Below are 25,123 nucleotides of genomic sequence, written 5' to 3' on the forward strand. Positions count from 1 at the left end.
AAGGAGCTAAAGTACGTAAGTATGATTAAACACCATGGAGTCTTAATCGACTCCAAGTTAAGTTGGAAACAAAATTTCTTAAAAAAGAGAAAGAAATTTTATACGTCCATGTGAGCATGTAGAAGAAGCATGAGTAAGTCCTGGGGCCTTAGACCCGCGACTACTTTGTGGCTATATAAAGCGGTATTACTACCGAGAATCACCTATGCCGCTGTCGTATGGTAGCCAAGAGTGAAAAAGGTGTAGGCGAGGAACCTGCTGAAAAGGGTGACACTCACTTGGACACGGTTTAAATCGATACGGTGCATTTGCACACTGTATTTTTGGACACGATATCTTGCGCACCATTCACTTGCACACCATTTATTTGGACACGGTATTTTTGGATACCATTCATTTGCATACCGTTCAGTTGCACACCGCTTACTTGCACACCGTTCAATTAAACGCGCGCGCGCGCGCGCGCACGCACACACACACACACACACACACACACACACACACACACACACACACACACACTCACACGAGGGGTGGCCTTCGGCCTTCGGTCCCTCTCCCGCACCCATCCCGTCGGTAGGGTGCCCTTGGCATAGTTATTTCTTACTGTGCCCAAGTGAACGGTGTACAAATGAACGGTGGGCAACTGAACGGTATGCACATAAACGGTGTGCAAATGAACGTTGCGCAAAATATCGTGCCCAAAAGCATCGTGTGCAAATGCATCATGTCCATTTGAACCGTGTGCAAATGCACCGCTCCCGCTGAAAAGCCTATAGGAAAACTACCTGGCAGTGAGAACCACACCAATAGAGGCGCTGGAAACGGCCCTCTAGAACTCTCCATCATGAGAGCGATATACAACACAGCATGACGTTAGCACCCCCACCTTAACAATTGAGTTACACAAGTTGAATGTTGAGCAAAAAAGTCAGGACTTGATATTTTAAAAGCAGATAAATAAAGGAACATTTTGATACCTCAGTCGACGCAGCAAATAATTATTTTAAGGTAGTTTACTCTTGCACGCGCGGAATAACAATAAGATTGTGCAAGTTATATATTGAACAAAAAATTCGAGACTTGGTATTTTAAGAGCAGAAAAATAGGGGAACATTTTGACACCACAGTCGACGCAGCAAATAATTTTTTTAAGGTAGTTTACTCCTGCACGCGCGGAATAACAATTAAGTTGCACAAGTTATATATTGAGCAAAAAATTCGAGACTTGGTATTTTAGGAGCAGAAAAATAGGGAAACAATTTGACACCACAGTCGACGCAGCAAATAATTTTGTAATGGTATTTTACTCTTGTGTTTTTGTGAATTTTAGATTTTTTAAGTTTATTTTGCAAATTAAATATTTCAAGAAATAGTTTTAAAATTGTCCTGTTATGGTATTGTCCTGGTAGCTTGTTGTTTTTAACTATTTTTCGATATAATGTTGCGGTATATTGTTTTTGAGTACCGGTACTTGGATAATTGTTCGATATTTTTGATATTTGTTTACAGTTTCTTAAAGCCTAAAATGAGCAGAAAATTCTGGTATATTTGATTAAAAAAAAAATTTTTTTTGTATTAGTGAGGGTGCTAGCATTACGTAAAGCTAGCACCCCCACTTTTGATCTTAATTTCCTGCAAACGAGTAGAAGCAAAAAATTCGGAACTAGGGCAGAAAATTAGCAAATAATTAGCAGAAAATTATAGGGTAGGTCCGAATTTTTTTTTAGTGGTGGGGGTGCTAGGTTCACTGACGTGAACGAGCATTAGAACTAACAGCAATGAGTAGACAGCGGTTTTGGGACCACGATAGAACTCCTTACGGGACACGTGACTCTAAAGGCCCAACTGCTCAAGCTGAAAATAGCAGGCAGCAGTATATGTCGCCTTTGCGAACAAGTCGAAGAGGACAGTGTGCATATCCTTTGCCACTATCCCGCTTTGGCTTGTACGTGGGCTGTATGATAAGTACCCGTGTTTACCGACTGATGGCACCACTGACGCAAATTGTTTATTCCATCGTTTAACCCCATCTTCAAAACGATGACTGTCAAAATTTCAGACAGATTTATCGAGTAGTTTTGTTTTGATAGCTGTTGAAAGTCGTCAAGTTCGTGTTTGTTTACAACCACGGAGAAAAAGCAATATCGACCAGTGATTCGATTTCTTTTTTCGGATGGGAAGACGTGTGAAAAAATCGAAGTGAAGTTGCATGCCGTTTATAAGGATGCACCTTCGATGACTACCATCAGATATTGGTTTATTGAATTCAAGCGTGGCCGAACGTCCGTTTTTGATGAAGAGCGCCCAGGCCGTCCGATTGAAGTGACTATGGAGGATATGGTTAACAAAATCCATGATTTAGCAGATTGTCGAGTGAATATCAGAGAGATTGCTGACATTGTACATATCTCAATTGAACGCATACAAAATATCCTACACAAAAAATTGGGCATGAGAAAGCTATCGGCGAGATGGGTGCCGCGTTTGCTAACAGTGGAGCAAAAACGGAATCGCATGACAACTTTGGAGCACTGTTTGGACATGTTTAAGCGCAATCCAAAAGAGTTTCTATGGCGTTTCGTGACTGTTGTTGTGGCTCTTATTGGGATAAAGGGTCACAGGTATTTGGGATCGTCCGTCGATACTCCTCGGGTCAGGTTTCTTGAGAGATTGTAGCCGAATGTCGTATAACAATGTGTATATATTTCCTATCTTGATTACACTGAGTTACACTGACTTAATTCGTTAATACCCGTGACAAATATAAAAGAATGAGCGACATACGTTCGTCGCTGTATAATGTGTAGCAAAGCCCGCTCGTTGTCTGTACCTCGGTGTTTATATACACCGATTTTTGGTGTATAACCGGGGAGGGTACTTCTCGATCACTGGCCTTTGGTCAATGTTCTTGCTTAGCCAGCAATTGCTAGCTATGCAGATTCCACCCCAAAATCAGGAGATTTTGGGTGTTGTTTATTAAGCAATCGGGTGCATTGCCCGGTGCGACGCCCGGCATGTAGTCATTTGACACCTTATATCGCTTGCGACATTTCTTGTGTGAGTGCATCATACTCACAACACTGTTGACGAAACATCGATCCATCATTACAAGCTAGAAATGAAAGAACAGTCAAAACAGTGGACTTCATCCGGCGAAACTGCTCCAAGGAACGCGAAAACGGTTTCATCGGCCGCAAAAAGTCATGGCCACCGTTTTTGGGGATTCTCAAGGCATCATTTTTACCGACTATTTGGAGAATGGAAGGACAATCACGGGGCAGTACTATGCTGATTTATTAGACCGATTCGATGCTGAATTGATGAGAAAACGGCCCCATTTGGCAAAGAAAAAAGTCCTTTTTCACCATGACAATGCACCAGCTCACTCATCCGCAATCGCCATAGCAAAACTGATCGAATTACGCTACGAATTGCTGCCTCATCCACCCTATTCTCCAGATTTGGCCCCATGCGATTTCTTTTTGTTTCCAAACATGAAAAAATGGCTTGGCGGAAAGCGATTCACGTCAAACGAAGAAGTCATCGCCGCAACAGAGGCCTATTTTGCGGAGTTCAACAAATCATATTTTTTGGATGGCTTGAAAAAGTTAGAATACCGCTGGACTAAATGTATCGAGCTGAAAGGAGACTATATTGAGAAATAAATAAAAAAAAAATTTTTTTTAATGTGTTTTCTTGCCTAACACAGGTACTTATCATACAGCCCTCGTAAAAGATATTTAATCTGGCAGGGGATTTAGCATACCTAGCCTCTGACAAGAGGCTGGGATTAAAGACCTAAGTCTAAAGTAAAAAGGAGGACGTGATAATGGATCTTAGATCTAAAGAACTTTAGAGATCGGTCTGACCCCATCCTCCTCAGGGAGAAATGATAAGTCGGATCGACATTGATCAATGTCGATGGCGTCTACAGTTTTCCCAGGTAGAAATAGTAAATCGAATCGACGTCGATTAGACGTCGATAGCATTTACGCGGTTCCATGGAGATAGAGTGTACCGATGTGTTGCAACTATATATGTTTCATTTTCTTTTTGAAATCTCTCTTAAATTAAAAAAAGGATAAATGAATAAATAAATGAATGAATAAATGAACCAATGAATGAATGAATGAGTGAGTGAATGAATAGAAGAATGATATGATATAATAAATGATATTATAACTAAAAATATTATTTAATAACTGACGTCAGATCTGGCTCGGTGAACGCTCATGGAGCGCGTAAGAAGAAGAACGTATCCCTTCTAATTAACATGTGATCTATATAATCTCAAGGACATTCTTGCCAATACTTTGGTTACTATTTCAAAAAAATATATTAAAATATTTATAATTTTTGGAATAATATCATAAAAATATATAGCGGCTTTTAGCCGGAAATATTTACTAAATACATTGTATGTAAATAGCGGTTGTTAGCTGATAATATTTCTGGTTAATCTCATTAAGTAAAGGGGCATCCGTGCTAAGCGACACTGCGCTCTAGTAACTAGCGTCACCGCCGCGCATCAAGCATGATCCAGCGCCGGCACGCCAGCAGTACGGAGTCGTCCATCGTCCGAGACACACATAAATTTAGTGCCGAACACTGCGATTAATGCAAGCTTGCGAACACACGTCATCAGTATTATTAATTGTATTACAAGAGGAAAGGAAATATAGTTCATCAATACAGTATAAATTTAAGAAATATCGAGCATAATTAATTTCATGCCCAACGTTTCAACCAATTTCCTTTATCTATATTGAATGTAATTTAAAAGCGCATGTATTTGATTCATATTAAAAAGCGTTCATATCTTGCTGTTTATCGTTAAATATCCTAAGTTACGTATTCGTATTTATAATTAATCACGTAATTAAATTTTCCATTAGTGTATGAGAATTATATAATACAATAACTATTTCTCTTAATTATAAAATTAATGAATAACATATTTACAATAAAATAGTTAATGAACTAATTTTCTTTCGTTATTATTTAATATTATTCAATAAAATTCACATTTAATAAAACAATATAATATGTTAAAAAATAATAAAGTATTTAAAAATTTGAACCTGTTTTATCGGTAAATTTAAGTATGCTATCGAACATTTTCAAATATTTTTTTTCGAATACTTTTTTTAACATTTCTGGTTAATATATAAGCTGTACAACTTTGCTTTCGCCGTTTTCCAATAGTTGGCTGTAGCGATAAGTGGTGGTCGAAATAAATAGATTGTAGACATTATACAATAAGCTTAGGCATTTGTAAACATAACGCCATCGAAATATTAGTCGATTTGTGTTTGCATCATAAAGTTATTCTCGATTGAAAATGTCAGCTTACGAGCCAAATTCCCGTCATTTGCGGGAGGTTTTAATTTTTTCATTCAATATGAAAAATCTGCGGCTGAGGTTCATCGAATGCTCTCAAATACGTATGGTGAGGCCGCTATTAGTGAAAGAACGTGCCGAGAATGGTTTCAACGCTTCAAGAATGGTGATTTTGACATCGAAGACCGGCATGGCGGTGGAAGAAAGAAGGTTTTCGAAGATGCAGAATTAGAGGCATTACTTGATCAAGACTCGTGTAACACGCAAGAAGAATTGGCAGGATCATTGGGAGTGACTCAACAAGCCATTTCAAAACGCTTAAAAGTCATGGGAATGATTGAAGCAAGAAAATTGGGTGCCGTACGAGTTGAAGTCGAAAGATGTTGAACGGCGTTTGCTTGTGAACAGCTGCTTGTAAGACAAAGACGGAAGGGATTTCTGCATCGTATTGTGACTGGGAACGAAAAATGGGTTTATTACGATAATCTCAAGCGCAGAAAATCATAAGGACTTCCCGGCCATGCTTCCACGTCGACGGCCAAACCGAATATTCACGGCTCCAAGGTCATGTTGTGTATTTGGTGAGATCAGCTCAGCGTAGTGTATTATGAGCTACTAAAATCGACTGAGACAGTCAAATATGAAATCAACCTTTTTTTATGTTTCTAAAGGATTTCAGAAATATTGCATTTGCAATTTTATAAAAACATAAAGCAAATACATTTCTGAAATATTTAGGATGAAAAGTTATAATTAAAATGTCAATGAAATATTTCTATATCATTTCCGAACGTTACAATATTTCAGCAATGTTACATGCCGTGTGGGATGCTTTTGTTATATATATGCATTTATGCTTTACACCGTGTAATACGTTAGGTATTATGTAATTAAGATTGTAACAACCTTGTTTTCTGCACGCACTAGCTCGTTGGTTTTTTTTTTGGCGCCACGGCAGGAAGAGGTTTTTGAGGCAACAGAAATCGAGTTCGATTTTAATACTATATATTTTAATACTAAAGCTATTTTATATTATGTACATACTATATACACGTTTATGTTTCCACGCGTTTTGGCTGGTTGATCAGCTGTTTGTATTGCACGACGTGTTCCGTGGTGTTCGAGGGGCGCGAGACGATACGGCGGTAGGCCGCACGACGGGGCGCTCAAACTCGGGACTGGCGCGATGCGCGGCGCGGTGGGACGGCGATAGCCCGTGTTTAAGTAGACAGTGCGCGGTGAGTGCGGTGTGCGGCGGGTGATTCCGTGAATTTTGTCTGCTGACTATGACAGGCGTTGGAAACGGTATGCGGACTCCCGAAAATCTTCGAGAGAGACGGAGAACTCTCCACCTCAATAATCCGTCCATTTTTAAAAAATGGAGTGAGCAGCGGCCGAGAACCCTCAGCGCAGGCGAAGAACCCTTCACCCTCTGCTTGCTAGCTCGGAATGGGAATTTAGTCGAACGATACCGAGAACCCTCGGCGAACTCTCTACCCTACTAGTCGTTTGAAAGGTCTTCTCTCGGTATCGGGCGGATCGGTGTGCCGGATGCCGGTGGATCGAGAAGTGATCGGTGCTCCCACCGGAGCGGCTTTTTATACCCGCTCAGGTGGAAGCTCGGGGATTCCCATGAGTCTTCGAGTCCCTTCGGTTTCCGTATCCCAGCGGTCGAGATGCTGTGCGGTCGTCGAGACCGTCTTTATCCGTTTTTATGTTCTAATATAAAAATATACGCAGGAAAGGCAGTTACTGAATATGGCGCGACTAAAGAAATAACGCAACTTCTAGCGCGGCGCCTATAGCACGAGATTATCATATCGTTTTGTCAATAATTGAGAATGATGGAACCAAGATATTATAATATTATATATGAATAGATTCGGCTTTTAATTCTGTCTCTCTCTCTCTCTCTCTCTCTCTCTCTCTCTCTCTCTCTCTCTCTCTCTCTCTCTCTCTCTCTCTCTCTCTCTCTCTCTGTCTCTCTCTCTCTCTTACAAAGTACTCTTGACCTACAGATCTATTATCTCATTTACAAAAACCCGCACCCCCCGCCGTACAAGACGTTCGGAATCTGACTTTCACAACTTTTTTCGCCTCCGCTAGTTTCATGTGGAGTCCCTAGCCCCAAAATTTCTATCTATTTAAAATCTAGTAATATACTCAGGGTAGCCAATCAAGGCTCTGGGCAGCCATGGGGTGCCAATCAAAACGCTTTGTTAAAATTCAGCAATGTCCACGCGTCAGCCAATCAGAACGCGCCATTCCATCCCTTCCCGTGACGTCACACCGTCTAAATACCCCCACCTGTCGCCAGACGAGGGAGGAGAGGGGGTTTGTTTTAACGCCCCATGGCTGCCCATATATTACTGTCGATTACTCGATTTTCGCAGGAAAGAGGATATCACCGTTAAATTGTATGTACGAATACGATAACGTGAGATGCTTGTGTTGAATGAGCAGGTGTGAGATATGATTTTTACACCAATCAAGAATATTCGGCCGTCTAACAAAATTTTTACGCCAGTTAAAGATATTCGATAGTCTGATAAAATAAATTCACCGCATTAAACGTTGATCTTTTTAAACCATTGGGATTCGTCACACGAAATATTTGAGATATCTAACATCTTGAACATTGAAGGCGAGTCGATCTTTGACGATAGCATTGTCAAGATGGAGACTCACACGTATAATCCGTATGCCAATATCACGTTTGGATACAGCGATAAAATAAGAATACAACAGCAGGATTTATACACATTGCCATGCGAAAGTTTTTAATTAAACATATGAAACGGTCAAGTAAATAAATAATATCAAAATCTGGAATTGCTGAAAGATAGTTGACTTAATAAGAAAGAAAGCCCATTTTTACCAAGACCTCCAACAGTGAGCTACGCTGGTCCTCAGACATTTTTACATTGTCAAAAAACAGCAATCTCCTAGCCTTTATTTTCATTGCTTCACATTATGTCATCGGTACTTCTCTCGATATCAGGCACATTTGCAAATCCGAGTCAGCGTTTTCCAAACTTGGCGAGAACGTACCGACCACATGGCGGACACTTGTTGATAAAGTTGGAACTAAACAATGTGGTTGTCTTACATGCCTAGCTCGATAAAGAAGAGTGCACATCCTTTGGTATACACACAAGAGAAAAGTGGGAATGTTTCCCATTAAAAATACTATAAATTGCAAGAATAAAGCTCAATAAAGTCAAAGATGTAAACACGAAAAACGCATGCGTCAAACTGGAATCCCTTCGAGACTGATTTTTTCTGGCCTACATGTGGCACAATCTGTTGGACACCTGAATAACCGTTTAATAAAAACATTCAGCTGTAGTCTTTTTAAATCAGTTATGATTATTCTGTGCTGAGTAAAAAAATTTTTAATTCGTTTAAATTATTTATACTATCAAAATTATCATGAAGCAAGAGTTTTGATCAAATATAAAATTAAACTTGGTAAACGAGTAACAAGTCAAGATGCTTTTGCTATAAGTCTACTACGAAATGACAAAATATCGAATAGTTGAGCCAAGGCCAATAAAAACAAGTTCGAATAATGAAACCCTGGTGAAAATGGAAAATTGGAGCGTAAGTCGAATGTAAAGGGAGAGTAATAGAAGCGTTAACAAACCTTCTACGAAGTGTAAATTGAAACAATGAAACGTAAAAGAAGTGTTAACACTTCTTTTACATTTCATTGTTTTAATTTACGCTTCGTAGAAGGTTAACGCTTCTATTACTCTCCCTTTACATTCGACTTACGCTCTTACTCTCCCTTTACATTCAACTTACGCTCCGATTTTACATTTTCACCAGGGAATTGAAGACAAAGACCATGCCCATCACATTTTTCGACGCGCAAGGCATGATTCACAAGAAATTTGTTTTCGAGGACGCTACTATAACTTTTCGTTACTATTTGGGTGTAAAAGAACGGTTTTTCTACAAAATTCGATGAGTCCGACGAGAACGGTAGATAGAAAAGGCTTCTTTCTGTTACACAACAACGCATCCGCTTATACAGCTGAAATTGTTACGCAGTTTTTAGCTTGAAAAGAACAAAGGAAAGTATGAAAAATCGACGATTTGCCGACCTCGAGAGAAACGCAAAATTTCCATGTTTTCTAGTGTATTTTTTCACGTAGAATTAGAGTATAATTCTTAAAATTATGCTAAATAAGAGAAAAAAAAGTTGCAGCTAGTTAAAGCTATTTAAGCTTTGACAAGCTACATATTTTTATTGATACAAACGTGCTTTTATCATTTCCTATCAATAACTATAATCAGTTATTAACTCCCTCTCTGTCGAATCGAGGACCACGAACGGGAACGTAGAGAGAAATGGGTGCATATTTGTTTTTGTTTTATTTTTTAACTTTTTGAAATTTTTTACTTTTATTTTTAAAATTAGTTTTTATTTTTATTATACTTTTGAAGGAATTTTTATGGACGGATATTTTAATTACTTTTTATCTTCTGAGCCTGAACATCCAAGAAACAAATTAACTTTTTGATATAGGTCTATCAAAAATATGTCGACAACAAAAATAATACAAACGTTGGAATGTAACGATAGGAAGTGCCCTAGTAATCACGGGTGTCTAAAACAATCTGTAGGATTTTAGAAAATGTCATGTTGTTACGTCAAATGCTACTGTAATATATGTTTCAAGAAATGGATAAGCAAATCTAAGTCTAAACCTCATTTAGAGTCTAAATCCTAAAGCTAACTCAACAATAATCTCAAAAAGTTTTTGACACTATGTAATATTTTAGAAAACAGATATTTAAGAAATTACTTTATATTAATCACCTTAGTAAAGTAAATAGCTATAAGTATTTATGGCAGACAGTTAAATAAGCTCTTGCAATCGCTAAGTATTATAAGTCAATATACCGTACCACTTCTACTACGTGCCAATATAATTTTCTTGTCTCAGCCAGGATTGTGCCAGACTGATCATGGTCCTTCTTTTTAGTTAAGTTTTCAAAATATAATTTTTGAATAAAAAACTTTAATTTTGTAAATTTCAGTGTCCAATTTTTTAATTTTTAAAACAATTGTAATCAAGTAACAGAATATAAAACATAAAATTAAATTAAATCAACAACCATAAGCTCGCACTTATCGACGTTAAAATAACTTTTTTCCCTTCACTTATTGTTAGTGTTACGTCCAGCTTTATGGGATTTTAACTCTTTATTTGGTAGGAAAGATACTTCAAGAAGAACAGGTAAGGCAGGGAAGAACGTAACAAACACGTCGAATTCCCGTAGGAACACAAATTAAGAGTGGGTAGGTGCCTCGGGTCGAACGCACTTTTTATGACTCAAAAATATAGGTCAACGTGCCGATAGGCCCGCTAAGTTTCAAGTCGTACGTCCGTCGGTCCAAGTTTCGAGTCAACGAATTGAATCGCTTTAACTCGGGATCGGACCAGGTGCAGTCTTTGTTCGGGATGAGGGGAGATCGTTATTAATTAAAATAAATGATAAAATTTATGTAACAAAAAAAACATATTTATTCTAAATTATTTATTCTAAATTTCCCAAAAAGTTATAAGAATATTGTAACGAGCCGTTATCCGCGACCGGGATAAGCCGGTAAAAACATATGAGGCCGTTACCCTCTACCTCGTGTAGGCACCCCGCTCCTTACTTTTCTGCCCCTCTCGTCACTCCGTGGAGGGTATAAAAACTCTCCACCGATCGAGAGAAGACAGATCTTCCCGATCAGCGGACTGAGCTGATCGCACCTCCGGGTGGATTGAGCCCGGCCTCCTAGAGCACGGATTGAGTGCGAACCTAACCTCGAATTCCCGTCGACACGCATTGAGTGTCTCCCGAGTCGCGAAGTGAGCAACGACACACCAGCACGTTCCTCGTCCCGGCCACGAGGTGAGTGGTCCCGCATCACCGCTGGGGATCCCAGAGTGAGGGGATAACCGGCACCACGAAGATCATCCTCGCGGGATGATCACTGACCGCGCGAACAGCTAATACCGGTAAACAGCTGACTCCGCCGAGACACGCGCTCCGCCGTCTACAACATCGCGAGCACCGCGCAGCCGCGCACCGCCGTAACCAATCGCGACGCCGAGACCGCTCGACGCAGCCAGTAACAACGACGCACCGTACCGCGCCGTCACGACCGAAGCGAAGGACCAATCCCGGCACCGCCGTCGCCGACACGAGCGCCGCCTCGCACCGCACCGCAGCAACTGTACTGCCACGAGCGCCACGATTTCCGAGACCGGTCGCGACCGCCAATCACAGCGTCGACCGACTGACGCACTAGCCGTGTGGCACCACAGCCAATCAGAGGGCCGTACGCGCCCGCACCTCGCGACACTCGAGGCAACATCTGTATATATTAGAATAGGGCACTGTATTATAGTAGCATAGGACATTCTCACTAGTATAATAAATTACATTATTAACCGAACATAACACTCGTCTCTTTACTCATTGAGTCCACCGCCCGGACCCTGAATCCCGCGGCTATCCGCACTGGTAATTTGAAAGCACGATTCACGGTTACAATATAAATAGGCGCTGAAGTCGTGATTTGACAATTTTGTAATAACGGTATAATCGAATTTAAAACTCATAGTAAATATGTATATAGTTGTACAAATATTATATAAGTATGTGGTGGGCGGAGATAGGGAAACAAAAAGATTTTTGTTCTATAGATTTTTTAGTTCTATAGTTACGATAAACGCGGAGCAAAGAAATAGTCGAAAAGTTTACTAAATAGTTACATGGGGAAAATAGGGATGCTTGAAATTGTAAGAGGATAAAGAATAGCGCAGGAGAGAATAGGGATGGAACATCTTCGGGTTTTGGGAAACTAATCGGGGAATAAATAGGAGAAGCAAGAGGAGCGGGGACGTCTTGAGGATCACGCAGGGGTTCCTCAAGATTGTGAGAAGTGTAAGAATATCTTGAGGATCATACAAGGGTTCCTCAAGGTTGTGAGGGATATCTTGAGGATCATACAAGGGTTTCTCAAGATTGTGAGATGCCGGTAGAGGTATTTTTTAAAAAGAGTCCAAGTATTCGGAGTAGACAGCGTCGAGTAGTGCGCGAGCTCGACGATTAAACTCTAAGAAGGAATTATTTATAAATAATAGAAGCGTGTTTTAAAGAATTAAAACGGAAGGGGGTAGATGTGTAACGTAAAAACAAAAGAAAGAAATTGTGATTGTGGGACTTACTCATTACTAGTTCTCGAACAAATCTGTCGGAATCGAATAGATTTCTTGACCAGATGGAACGGCACTAACGTTTATTCGCGCACTAATTCTACATGACCATTTCTTTTACTAACTACCTTTTCTCGTTACCGATTACTGACTACTCGAGTGAAAAACTGTTTTAACTCATTACTGATTACTCATTACTGATTACTGAATACTGACTAACTGACTATTAACTCACTCTCTTACTAACTGGTTCTCTTCAAGATTTGGTATTATATATACAGAGTCTTACGGGGGGAAGAATTCAGATGTAGGTGGTTCAAATATTCTAATTGGTAGGACTCTTTTTCAGGATTTTGTGGTGAATTCTAAGTTTTCTTATTGGAGAAATAGTTTTTCCTTTTTGACCAATCATACGTTGAGTCATTTGTCGAAAGTTTCTCTGTTTCCTCCCACATTCCTTTAATTTTATCGAAGGGATCCGATCTATCGCGTAGGTCATCTTCCCTTTGGATTTAAAAGATAAATAATTTTTTATCGTGCTAGACGTGCTACGGTATGGTTTGCAGATGGAGGAAACGGTTATTTATTTTTTGCTAATATTTAGATACTTTATTGCTCCCTTTTTTGTGAGGAAACGTAAAACTTTGCTTCAATCCCGAGTTTGTTTTTTGTATTTTTACCTTCAAAATTTATTGTTTGTTGACTCGATATTCAAAAAGAATTGAAATTATCAACTTGGTCGTTTCGTCCATCCATATTTGTCGTCACGTTTCTAACGAACTAATCCTAGACGCATAAAAAATTATCGGAGACCGTTGAAACGGAATTTCTTTTGTAATCTTATTTGTTTCTCTGAAGAAGAGAAATCGTGGAGTCAGCCGGACGTAACACTTAGCATAATTTTAAAAGTATTTATATTTGGATTTTACGGGAAAAATACATTAGAAAACGTGAAAATTTTGAGTTCACCTCGCGGTCAGCAAATCCTTGATTTTTATACCTTCCTTTCTATACTTCGATACCCACCTCCCCCCCCCCCCAAAAAAATAACCAGATTTAGCTTTCTGTGACTTTTTTCGTTTTCCAAAACTCAAGTTACACATGAAAAGTGAAAGCTACGATAACATAAAAGATATTGAGATATCTTTCCAATACGACGCACGAATTGAAGAAAATTCAGTCAAAAGCATTTACAAATAGTTTGTAACGGTGCCCAAAAATACACTATTCTATGACCGCAATGACAAGGATGCATCGCGCCCATTTTAATCGCTCCAGAGAGTTTACGCTAGTAACTTGCACCGGCAAGCACGAAGCAGTCACCGCGTTGCGACTAACAGGCCGTGCAAGGGCACTAGCACGCGTTTAAACAAGACGTATAAACGACTGAAGGTTGTTACTCGCTATTGAATTTTTCATAAATTTAAACAATCGGAAAAACCAACAATCTTACTCGATAACGTACCCCACTTCCCAGATTAAGACCAGGCCACCGCTTAACCCAAGTATATAAAAAAACGGTATGAGAGATCGAGTAGAATCCTTACGACTCCGATAGACGACAAAGTCTGAGAAATCGGCCCCGGCTTGGAAATTACCAAATTACGTCTATATGAAGTCTCTTAAATATTCACTTGCGCTTCGGGGGAGTATCCCGTTTGGACACGTAACGATTGAATACGGCTCGATTGGACACGCACAATTGGACATGGCTCGATTGGACACTGCACGATTGGACACGGTACGATTGGACACCGCACGATTGGACACGAACATTGCACGATTGGACACCACATTATTGGACACCACATTATTAGACACTGCACGATTGGACACCGCATTATTGGACACCACACGATTGGACACCGCACGATTGGACACTGCATTATTGGACACCGCATTATTGGACGCCGCACGATTGGACACCGTACGATTGGATACCGCATGATTGGACACAGCACGATTGGACACCACATTATTGGACACTGCACGATTGGACACACACACACACATTCACATGTGTTTGCAGATTTTTAATACAGTTTACATGGGTTAGCGACTCGGACGGAGTAGGTGCGGGAGAGGGGCCGAAGGCTCTCTTTACACCCCGTGTGTGTGTGTGTGTGTGTGTGTGTGTGTGTGTGTGTGTGTGTGTGTGTGTGTGTGCGTGTGCGTGTGTGGGTGTGCGCGTGCGCGTGTGTGTATGTGTTCGTTTCTTTTCGTGTCCAACTGAACGGTGTGCAAGTGAGCAGTGTGCAACTGAACGATGTGCAAGTGAGTTGTGTGCAAATAAACGGTGCGCAAGATATCGTGTCCAAAAACACTTTTACTCCCACCGGGTCCCTGCGTTACAGTCCGTGCTCAACGTGAAGAACGCTTATACGCCGCGTCCGCCAAACAATACGCACCCGCCAAATGCGGCTCCAGTAGGTCGCGTTCATAAAGCACACGCACGACAGTGAAAGCAAGTACGGAACCTTCGGCCACGCCGATAGGCAATTTGCATATACTAACTGTAACTACGTAACACGGCATTTTAATTTTTTTAATTATTCGATGTATATACATAAATAAAGGAGAATAAATTTATTGTAATAACCATAAATCATATGTTGTGTCTCCGGATCTGTTTCTTCTCTCTGTTACCAACTGAAACTATCGCGCAATTGTTCAGATGAAGAGAACGGGGTCGTTACAAGTTTCCAACGATTGTAAGACCGCTAATAAACATTGTAATGTTAGAGGAGATGTACTATGTAGAACATCTAAAGTAATAAAAAAGTTCTTTTTTAATATTTTCTGTTTTTTTAATTGTAATCAGAACTTTTCGAACGGTATATATTTAGCGCTTTAAAAAATTTTTTAAAAAGGTAGATTTGTTTATATTTAAAAATATATCATAATTATATAAAACATTTAGAATTTAATGGCGCACGTGTTGTACGCTGTTGCATTCTAGTATCACAAAATGTTCCAATTAAATTCTTTAATTTGTTGCGTTAATCAATGCATTTGTTTATCTACATTCAAAACAAGAAATTAGTTAATTCAACAATAGGAAGCCTTTTTTTAATCGTCAGTAACAAAAAATCCGTATTACGATTTTTTATTTGACCACAATTGACAATTTGTAAATTTAAGCGTGTGTTCACAACGTTTCGCAGGTCGAATCAGTATTAAAAAGCACATTATTATAATACAATTAAATCATGGGAACGATGATTGTAATATGGATGAAGTAATATAGATTTTCAGTTGATTCATATTTTGTAAATATTTTGTACTGTTTTATAATTAATTTGCAATAAAATGGTAGGAAGAAATACAAAATGTGATTATACCTGATATAAAACTAGCTAGTAGACTGAGGCTGACAGGAAATGTACTCATGTTCCTCCCACCAATCAAATATTCGTCTTCACCTGAGGATTTCTTTATAAAACCAAAATAAATACCGACGATACCGCATATGATCAACATAACAGTGAATACGATATAATCCAGCACGTCGAAATTCTGCATAGATTCGCTGATTTCTTGAACAGTGGGCATTTCTGGCGCCCAATTTGCTATACTTAGATGGTCCGAGATGCCTCCCGAAGTCATTTTGTTTTTCGATTGTATTTCTTAAACAAAAACTGAAAAAAATATACTTATAAAATTTCCGAATTTTAATAAATATTAATTGTACTATATCATTATTATATTAATTTTACAACTATAATTATCTTCTTAATAAAAGATCATATTTATATTATTTGAAGAACATAGTTTTTCTATTAAGTAAATATTATTCGCTAATTACAAAAATTATTTTATGCAATGAAATAAAAGTTAAATAAAATAAAAATTTTATTTCTTTATAAATTAGTAATATTTTATTAATACTTTAAATTGAAGATTAATACATTGCATAACAAGTGCGGAAGGTCGGCTTTTCAGCACACGTGCGGGAAGCGGACTCGCCTACATCGTGCTCCCCGATAAATAAAGGGGATTTGTATTGTTACTATCCGCACAATAAATAGCGTACGAGTGACACGGACATGAGAATAGACTAAAAGTACATGTTTGGTTAGTGGCGAATTAAATTTTAGTTTCTCTATGCATATTACATCGTAGAAAGAAAGCCAAATTTGAAGGTTAATGTAACGTAATGCATTGTACAATCAAATATATACATTACACAAAATTTTTATTTTTTAATGAAAATAATTATTCTGAGATAACTTAATACTTTGTGTTATGTTTTATTTTTAGTTATTATATTAAAAGAAAGAGAGGAAGAAACGCTTTATTTGAAATAAAAGTAAAATAAGAATAGATAAAAGAAAAAAGAGTGGACAAATAAGAAGAAAAAGAAAGAGAGAGAGAGAGAGAGAGAGAGAGAGAGAGAGAGAGAGAGAGAGAGAGAGAGAATAATATTATGTAATAATGTCCATACATATATTATATGTATGTACAAATATACATATGAGCATGTATGTACATGCACGTATTTCACCTCTTTCTCTTTTTTTGTGTATGTAATGTTTTCCCCTGAATATTATATTGTGGCGGCTACCGAGGCTGTTTCAAAATTGCTGTCAGTGCTGCGAGCATGACGTCACAAAATCATGCTACCAATTGCGTTCCAATTTCAATAAGCATGCTGATAGTAAGAATACGGTTTTCAAATTGGAACGGTATTTGTGCGCTGACAGCAACAGCAAAATAACTTAGAAATATGGGAGAAAATATACAAAAGAAATTTTTATTTGAAACAATTTTAAAAGTGATTGTTGAAGATTCTAGCAAAGAATCTAGTGACTCAACAGAGATAATAAGTACCTAATTATTTTAACGAAATTTCAACTTTGTATTCTATATTATTTTCGGGATCAATTAAAGTTATCTCTTCCATGGTGTTCGCCATTTTTGATAACGTACCTTGCTGTAATTGCCTCACCTCTATAGTTACAGCAGCTACAGCAAGAAGTGACGAAAAATTTAATGACGTTACTATTCCTCAACAGCACTGTGCTGCGAGGCATTTTGGAACAGTACTAGCAGTGCTGCCAGCGCTGACAGCAATTTTAAAACACAACCATAGAACTTATATTAATGGAAGGGGAAAAAAACCCGTACAAGTGTGTCCAAGAAGTGAGACAGAAAACTATTTCTGTCTCATACCTACAAATACGACGGCTTATGCGCATTATGAGGAAAAGTTGTGAAATGAGACAGAAAACTAGTTCTGTCTCATTTCATGTCAAGTCATGTTCTACCTATCCTTGTGGCACAGATGTTGGACACAGTTTCGGCATACGGACGGTATACGCTATTCCACTTCCATTAGTATAAGTTCTATGAACACAGCCCGAACGCCATGATACGGCACGCGCGCGCACAGCATCCATGGCCACCGCTTACAATGGGCGAAAATGATAATTTTGTCGCCAAAAATCTATAATTCAAATGTAATAAGTGTGCTAAACTGCACGAAAAAGTTTTATTATCTGCACCTCACCAACCGCGCTAACTCATTTGCCTGTTTTAATTTCATTTTATTATAATTCTAAGAGTTCTATATTTATTATATAAAAAAGAATTATTTAAAAACGTTCAATTCATCTGCTAACTTGACGGTGGTCGGCTGCTAGTAGTACGCAAGACTGTCGCTAGACGAGAGTGCCGCGCCGCTCACTCTGAAGAAACATGCTGCCTCAAGGGCATTATAAGAAGACCACCCATGGCGAGAAATCAACTCTCCCGCTCCTCAGGCCTACACGATAGCTACCACCTCAGGCAGCACATGTTTGTTTTATAAACGTTTTCTAAACGTATCCAATATTTTTTGACTGTTGAACACTATTAAGAAACGTCTCAATAGAAACATTTTTTAAAATCAGTTCAAAAAACGTATTCTTCATGTTTCTATAAGTGGAATAAAAATTAAATTTTTTATTCAAAATTTTATATATGTATATAGAGGAAAGATGATAATATGGCTACCTATTTACATTTAATACAATATTTTACTATAAAATATAAATATATTTTTATATGTTATCTAAAATTTTTTAAATTCTTTATGTGTACTTGTATTTGATAATTTTTTATTCAAAATTTTATTGTGATATTTGATTGTAATATTATAACAGAAATAAACAAAAAATATGGTTATATAACTGCTCTACATTTACGCATACACAAAAAAAATAAATACTTGCTGCAAGTAAATTTTTATTATTGAATGTTATATGCCTTTATATGAGCATGAAATGCTGTTCTCAACTAGAAATCAAGAGAAACAGTAGTTTCTCGCGCTAAGTAAAAGCGCAGCACAAGACAGACCGTGTATATTTACGCGAGTACGCGACTTGCGAACACCTGAAATTATCAGATCTCAATAATGGCCAAAACGATTGAGTTCTAACTAGACTCAATCAAAAGTTTGAGTTCGATTTGTATAAGAAAATTTTTGTAATTTTTTTGCTATGTGTTCTACGAATGGAGGTATCGCAATGCAAAGTCAGAAATGTAAAATTTTCATTCAAGAAACAACTTTCTATGTCAAGTTTATACTAGCTCACGCTAGTTCGTCTGATCTGTTCTTAACTGCATATTTCGAGAACGATTGGAGATGCGAACTTGGGATAAGCACTAGTACCATCGGCAGACTTCAGACAGTCAATGCATATATAAAATTAACTATAAAAAAATTATGTAATATTATTTAATACCATATTTCTACTTTAATTTCGAATGTATACAAAAAAACTGTTTTTCATGTAAGATTTCTTTCACGTAATAACATAAATTAAAAATAATTTTAAATAAAAGTTAATTTAACTATTATTTAATTTCGTTTCAAAAATATACAGATAAAAATGTGTACTTTTTAATTCGAATACTACATGGTTTGTACAGGTTTTAAATAATAAATTGTTATTGATTTAATTAAGGGGTTATACTACCCAGGCGTGCTGAAAAATGAGGCTTTTTTTATGAATTTTTTTCTCCACTACTAATAAAACAATCAAACTAAAATTTACAGGGTTTATTATATAAGTTTTAAGATATACAAAAAAATTTTTTTTTTATTTAAAGTACAAAATGGCGTCGTGGCAATAAGTTACTTAAGAACGCTTTTTTTTTTCAAAGAGATAAACGGCGTGCAGGGTAGCAATGTTCATACAGTATCTACAGGGATAAAAAAAATTTTTTAATATATTCTATATTAGTGTTTCTTTGGAAGTACTAACGATTATTTAAAAATATTGATTTTTACAAATTTGGCATGCATTTAAAAACAAAAATTACTTTTTTCGATGAAAAATTGATTTTAAATCGTTTATAAAAAATGTAATTATTTATTGATCGTAAAAATCATTGGTACTTCGATAGATAATCTATCTAAGAAGCTACAGTTCAAATTTCAAGTCAATCGAATATAAATTGCCCGTGTTATGCTGCACGCTAATTTGAAAAACATGGTTCTGAGATAATCGCGTTTAAAGTTTCAAAACATGTTTACTATATGAAAAATTGAAAATATCGGCTTGCTGATTTTTTTACCTTCACTCTGCTATCTCAGGACCGTAAAACATTTCTTCCAAGCCTAAATATTGCTCTTCAGCCTCCTTTCTAAGCGATGTAAGGTCCTTCCGCGCGTTTTTTCTATTTATCGATGCTGAGCGGTTTGCAGCGCCGTTCATCGATTTCTATACAATAATTGTAAAATTCGTGGCTAATCTTCAGTTTAAGTGCTCATTATAGCAAGTAATCCTTGAAAACCATCATTATAAAGGATTGCAGCAACGTTAGTCGCTATATCAATAATAATTGTGCTGCTTGATACCGATTTCGGCTACTATCCAAACGACGGCGTTTAAACTTTCATTCGCATTTAATTAACACTTAATTTGAGAAAGTATAACTTACTTCTACCTATATAAAAATACCGACTTGACTACAACGCTTCAAAATGCTGCGCGTGACGGAGTGGCATTTTTAAACATTTCAAAGCGCTTGGCGGCGCTTCGGAAAATAAGTTGTAAAAATTTTTTTTAATGTTTCCCACTTATAATTATGCTGGAATATCATTTTTAGATAGTTTATGCATCATTTAAGCCAATAAAAAAAAACGGAAAAAAAATTTTTTGCTGAGTAGTATAACCCCTTAAAAATGTATTTTACATTTAAAGGTACTGTTGATTAATACTCTAAATAATTTCAATTGAAAGTAACTTTTAAATTAAGATTAATTTAATTCTGAATATTGTTTGTACAGGTTTTCATTAAAATGTGCAATAGTGTTAATAAGGAGACGGATAGACGAAATGCTGCTATGTGGCAAAGAAGATGTGCATCTAGATGTGATATTGTGAAAGAACTTTATCCTGTATACTTTGCTTCGTGTATTTGCCACTATTTACATATTACCAGTATGTCAGTAAATAAAATATTCTTATAATCGTATTATGTTCAAAAATATTTATTTAAATATTTAATTAAATTTCAAATGTTTTAAAAGTACAAATCGAAAAACCATTAATTCAACATTGATTTGATTTCATCATCCTTTCTCACGGAAGCGTCCCGTTGGTTCACGTCAATATTGGCCACATCAATGTTGGCCACGCGTCAATATTGGCCACGTCACTATTGGTCGCGCGTCAATATTGCCCACGCGTCACTATTGGCCACGTTATTACATATACTGTATATGGATTTGCGACTTGGACGGGGTGGATGCGGGAGAGGGGGCCGAAGGCCCCCCCCCCGTGTGTGCGTGCGTGCGTGCGTGCGTGTGTGTGTGTGTGCAAAACATTTCTCTGCACCACATGGGTTTGCGACTTTCCACGCTAAACAAAAAAAATTGATTAATATTGACGTGGCGAATCCACCCCGTAGTCAATCGGGATTGTGGTCAATATTGACGTGGCCAAACGGGTACACTCTTTCTCACTAAGTATAGATTAATATTTTTCACATTTACTTGCAAAAATGTTGTGATGACTCTGAATCTAAATAACTCATATTAAATATAAACTTTAAATAAAAATTAATTTAATTCTGAATTACTTGTACATATTTTTTTTTATAATTGATGTTGTGAAAGGATTTTATTATCTATGATGCTGTCTACTGTTTACATGCCATCAATATAGTATAGAATAAAGTATTCTTACAATTACATTATTTTCGAAAATATTCATCCCTGTTCATTTATTGTTTAATTACACAGGCACACAAAAAGAAAGCAGTTGGTCTGGCAGACCAGACTAGTCAATCCTTATGTATTTTGATCCGCTGAATACGAATCCAAGGTCAGAATTGCAAAGTTAGCTTGTATTTCCTAACCTCGAAAAAAAAAATTTTTTTATGTTGGTCCGGCGGACCAGACTAGTCAATCCTTATATATTTTGCCCCGCTAAATCCAAATTCAAGATCAGAATTGCTAAATTGACTCATTTTTTTCTAACCTCCGATATGAGATACCACAGAACCGGAGAGACATTAATAACAAAAACAAAAACCTCTATAAAAATTCCTTCTGTATTGAAATCGCGAACCAAGAATCCGATTGGGTCCCCAAGAAAATATGTAGTTCTTGTTACAAAATGTTGCAAAGTTGTGAAAAAAACAAAACAAAACTGAGAATAAGAGTACCTGCTATATGGAAAAAAACGATAACCAAAAAAGATTGATATTTCTGTATGACAAGTTTGAATTGAATAAACAACACAAAAAATCGACATTATGCTACGCCAATGTTTCGAATTTAAAAAAACTTATATATATATATATCAGCATCTGACGAAACAAACGATGAAGTCATAGATACAGGTTACTTCTGAACTCAATCAAATGGAAATTGATGGAAGTTTGGAAGAATCTGAGAGTGAAACTGAGAGCAAGACTAAGAGTGAAAGTAAATCAACTGATGGTGACTATGTTCTAATATTTCAAAAAAGTCAAAAAAAATAACACAAGAGAAGGTGAACGATCTCGTTCGAAATTTGGGTTTGCCCAAGAATGGAGCAGTTTCTGGCGTCCTGGTTGAAACACAATGCTAGAACATTCATTAGTCTATTGTCATGATGATACCGGATTAATGAACAAACTGAAACCTGGATGTTACAAGTCTGGACTATTCTGGAGACTATTCATCGATTTTTCTAAAAAAAGCTTGAAAGCAGTGTTGCTGCATAATACTAATGTATATGTCTCCATTCCTGTAGTACACTCGGTAGTGACAAAAGAAGAGTACACAAACCCGAAAACAGTTCTTGAAAAAATTAAATACACAGAACATAGATGGCAAATTTGTAGGGATTTGAAAATTTTCACCATATTATTCAACAATCAAGTTACACAAAAAATCTATGCTTCCTATATGAATGGGATAGTAGAGATCAAACGAACCATTACATAAGAAAAAAATGGCCGACAAGAACGTCTCTGCAACCTGTATCTAAAAACATCATAAATGAACCGTTATTTGAGCCTTTAAAAGTTCTTTTTCCACCTTTTCATATCAAATTAGGATTCATGAAACAATGGGTAAAAGCTTTGAATAAAAAAGGTGAATAGTATCAGTATATTTACAAGAAAAATTTTCCATCTTTAATGCGAAATTGCGGGAAAAAATTTTCGATAAACCTCAAATACGTAAAATGTTGAGACAACGATTTTGTCACCAAAATAAATAAAGACGAAAGAGCAGAATGGCTGAGTTTAAAGGTGTTATAGAAAATTTTCTAGGAAACCACAAGAGTCAAGTTTACAGAAAAAGGGTGGTGGAAATGATAAAGAACTATAAAAAACGGGACTGTTGCCCGATTGCGCACATAAGCGATTGGACACAGTAGTATTTTCCGATTGGACACAGACCCGATTAAACACGGATCCAATTGGACACGGACCCGATTGCACACCGACCCGATTGCACACGACTCGTTTGCACACGGACCCGATCGGACACAGTCTCGATTGGACACGGACTCAATTGGACATAGACCCGATTGGACACGGACCCGATTGGACACGGACCTGATTGGACACGGACCCGATTGGATACGGATCCGATTGCACACGGACCCGATTGTACACCGACCCGATTGCACACGGACCCGATTGCGCACTGACCCGTTTGCACGCGGATCCGATTACGCACCGACCCGATTGCACACGACCCAATTGTGCACCGAACCGATTGCACACGGACCCGATTGCGCACGGACCCGATTGCGCACAGACCCGATTGCACACCTCCCGATGAGAGTCCCAATTGGGTCTGTGTCCAATCGGGAAATACTATTGTGTCCAATCGCTTATGTGCGCAATTGGGCCTCACTCATAAAAAACTAAGTTGCTTAATAAATTTTAAGTTGCATTTCTTGGATTCTCATATCGACTACTTCCCAGAAAATCTAGGTGATTATAGTGAAGTACAGGGAGAAAGAATTCATCAGGACATCAAGGAGATGGAGCATCGATATCAAGGCAAGTGGGATGTGAACATGATGGCTGACTTCTGCTGGACGCTCAAACGAGATGTCTCTGTGAAAGGGAAGAAACGTAAGAGAAAACCTTTGCACAGAACCTTCGAGAATAAAAGAGTTAGATATAATAGAAAAGGGGAGTGAATTTTCTACGCTATTTATTCACAGAAGCTCAGACTTGTTATCCGTATTGAATTTTCCCCGGGTAATGTGGTTACGCAACCCTGAACGCTCCGGGTTATACATTTGTGACCCAAACTGCTTTTACAAGGTGTTTTTTTTTAGCTTAAGAAAATATGAGTTAATTCACCAATTCTGACATTGAATTTAGATTCAGCGAATCAAAATACATAAAGATAAACTAGTCTGGTCCGTTGGACCAACATTAAAACAGAATTTTTTTTGAGATTAGGAAAAAATGAGCCAATACAGAAATTTTGATCTTCAATTTGGATTTAGCGGGTCAAAATATATAAGAATAGTCCGGTCCGCCGGACCAACATTTAAAAAAAATTTTTTTTTGAGGTTAAGAAATGCGAGCTAACTTTGCAATTCTGATCTTGGATTCGGATTTAGCGGGTCAAAATACATAAGGATTGACTAGTCTGGTCCGCCGGACCAACATTAAAAAGAAATTTTTTTTGAGGTTAGGAAATACGAGCTAACTTTGCAATTCTGACCTTGGATTCGGATTCAGCGGGTCAAAATACATAAGGATTGACTAGTCTGGTCCGCCGGACCAACCACTTTTTTTGTGTGCCTGTGTTATTGATAACTACTTTATGGAGTTATTATTAAATAACTTAAATTAAAAATAATTTTAAATAAAAATTAATTTGACGTTTTAAAAATACACACATAAAAATGTGTATTTTTTAATCTGAAAATTATATTGTTTGTACAGGTTTGCATCAAAGTACGTTATTATTAATTTAATTCAAAACCCAAGCAACGCATCAATCAACGCGTCAAAAGACATCAAATTGACTCGAAATTCGTCATTGATTCAAAATGACTTTAACTTGATTGTATTTTGACCTCATGCTTTTTTATTTACTTCCATTA

The 25,123-nt window shown here is 37.4% G+C and overlaps 1 protein-coding gene across 6 annotated transcripts in view; it reads right to left on the bottom strand.

Annotated features, from left to right (window-relative positions):
- LOC105833171 (sodium-coupled monocarboxylate transporter 1) overlaps positions 1–25,123 on the bottom strand; it is a 187,662-nt gene that overhangs the window by 140,482 nt on the left and 22,057 nt on the right. For 4 of the 6 annotated variants that reach the window (XM_036293368.1, XM_036293369.1, XM_036293371.1 and 1 more), the window contains one exon: positions 15,908–16,204. The exons of the other annotated variants lie outside the window; for them this stretch is intronic. In XM_036293368.1, coding sequence (XP_036149261.1) covers positions 15,908–16,172 — 265 coding nt within the window. In that variant the 5' untranslated portion in view covers positions 16,173–16,204. The remainder of the gene's footprint in view (positions 1–15,907; positions 16,205–25,123) is intronic. 6 annotated transcript variants of the gene reach the window in all.

The sequence above is a fragment of the Monomorium pharaonis genome, chromosome 10 (assembly GCF_013373865.1).
Source record: "Monomorium pharaonis isolate MP-MQ-018 chromosome 10, ASM1337386v2, whole genome shotgun sequence".
Classification (NCBI taxonomy): domain Eukaryota; kingdom Metazoa; phylum Arthropoda; class Insecta; order Hymenoptera; family Formicidae; genus Monomorium; species Monomorium pharaonis.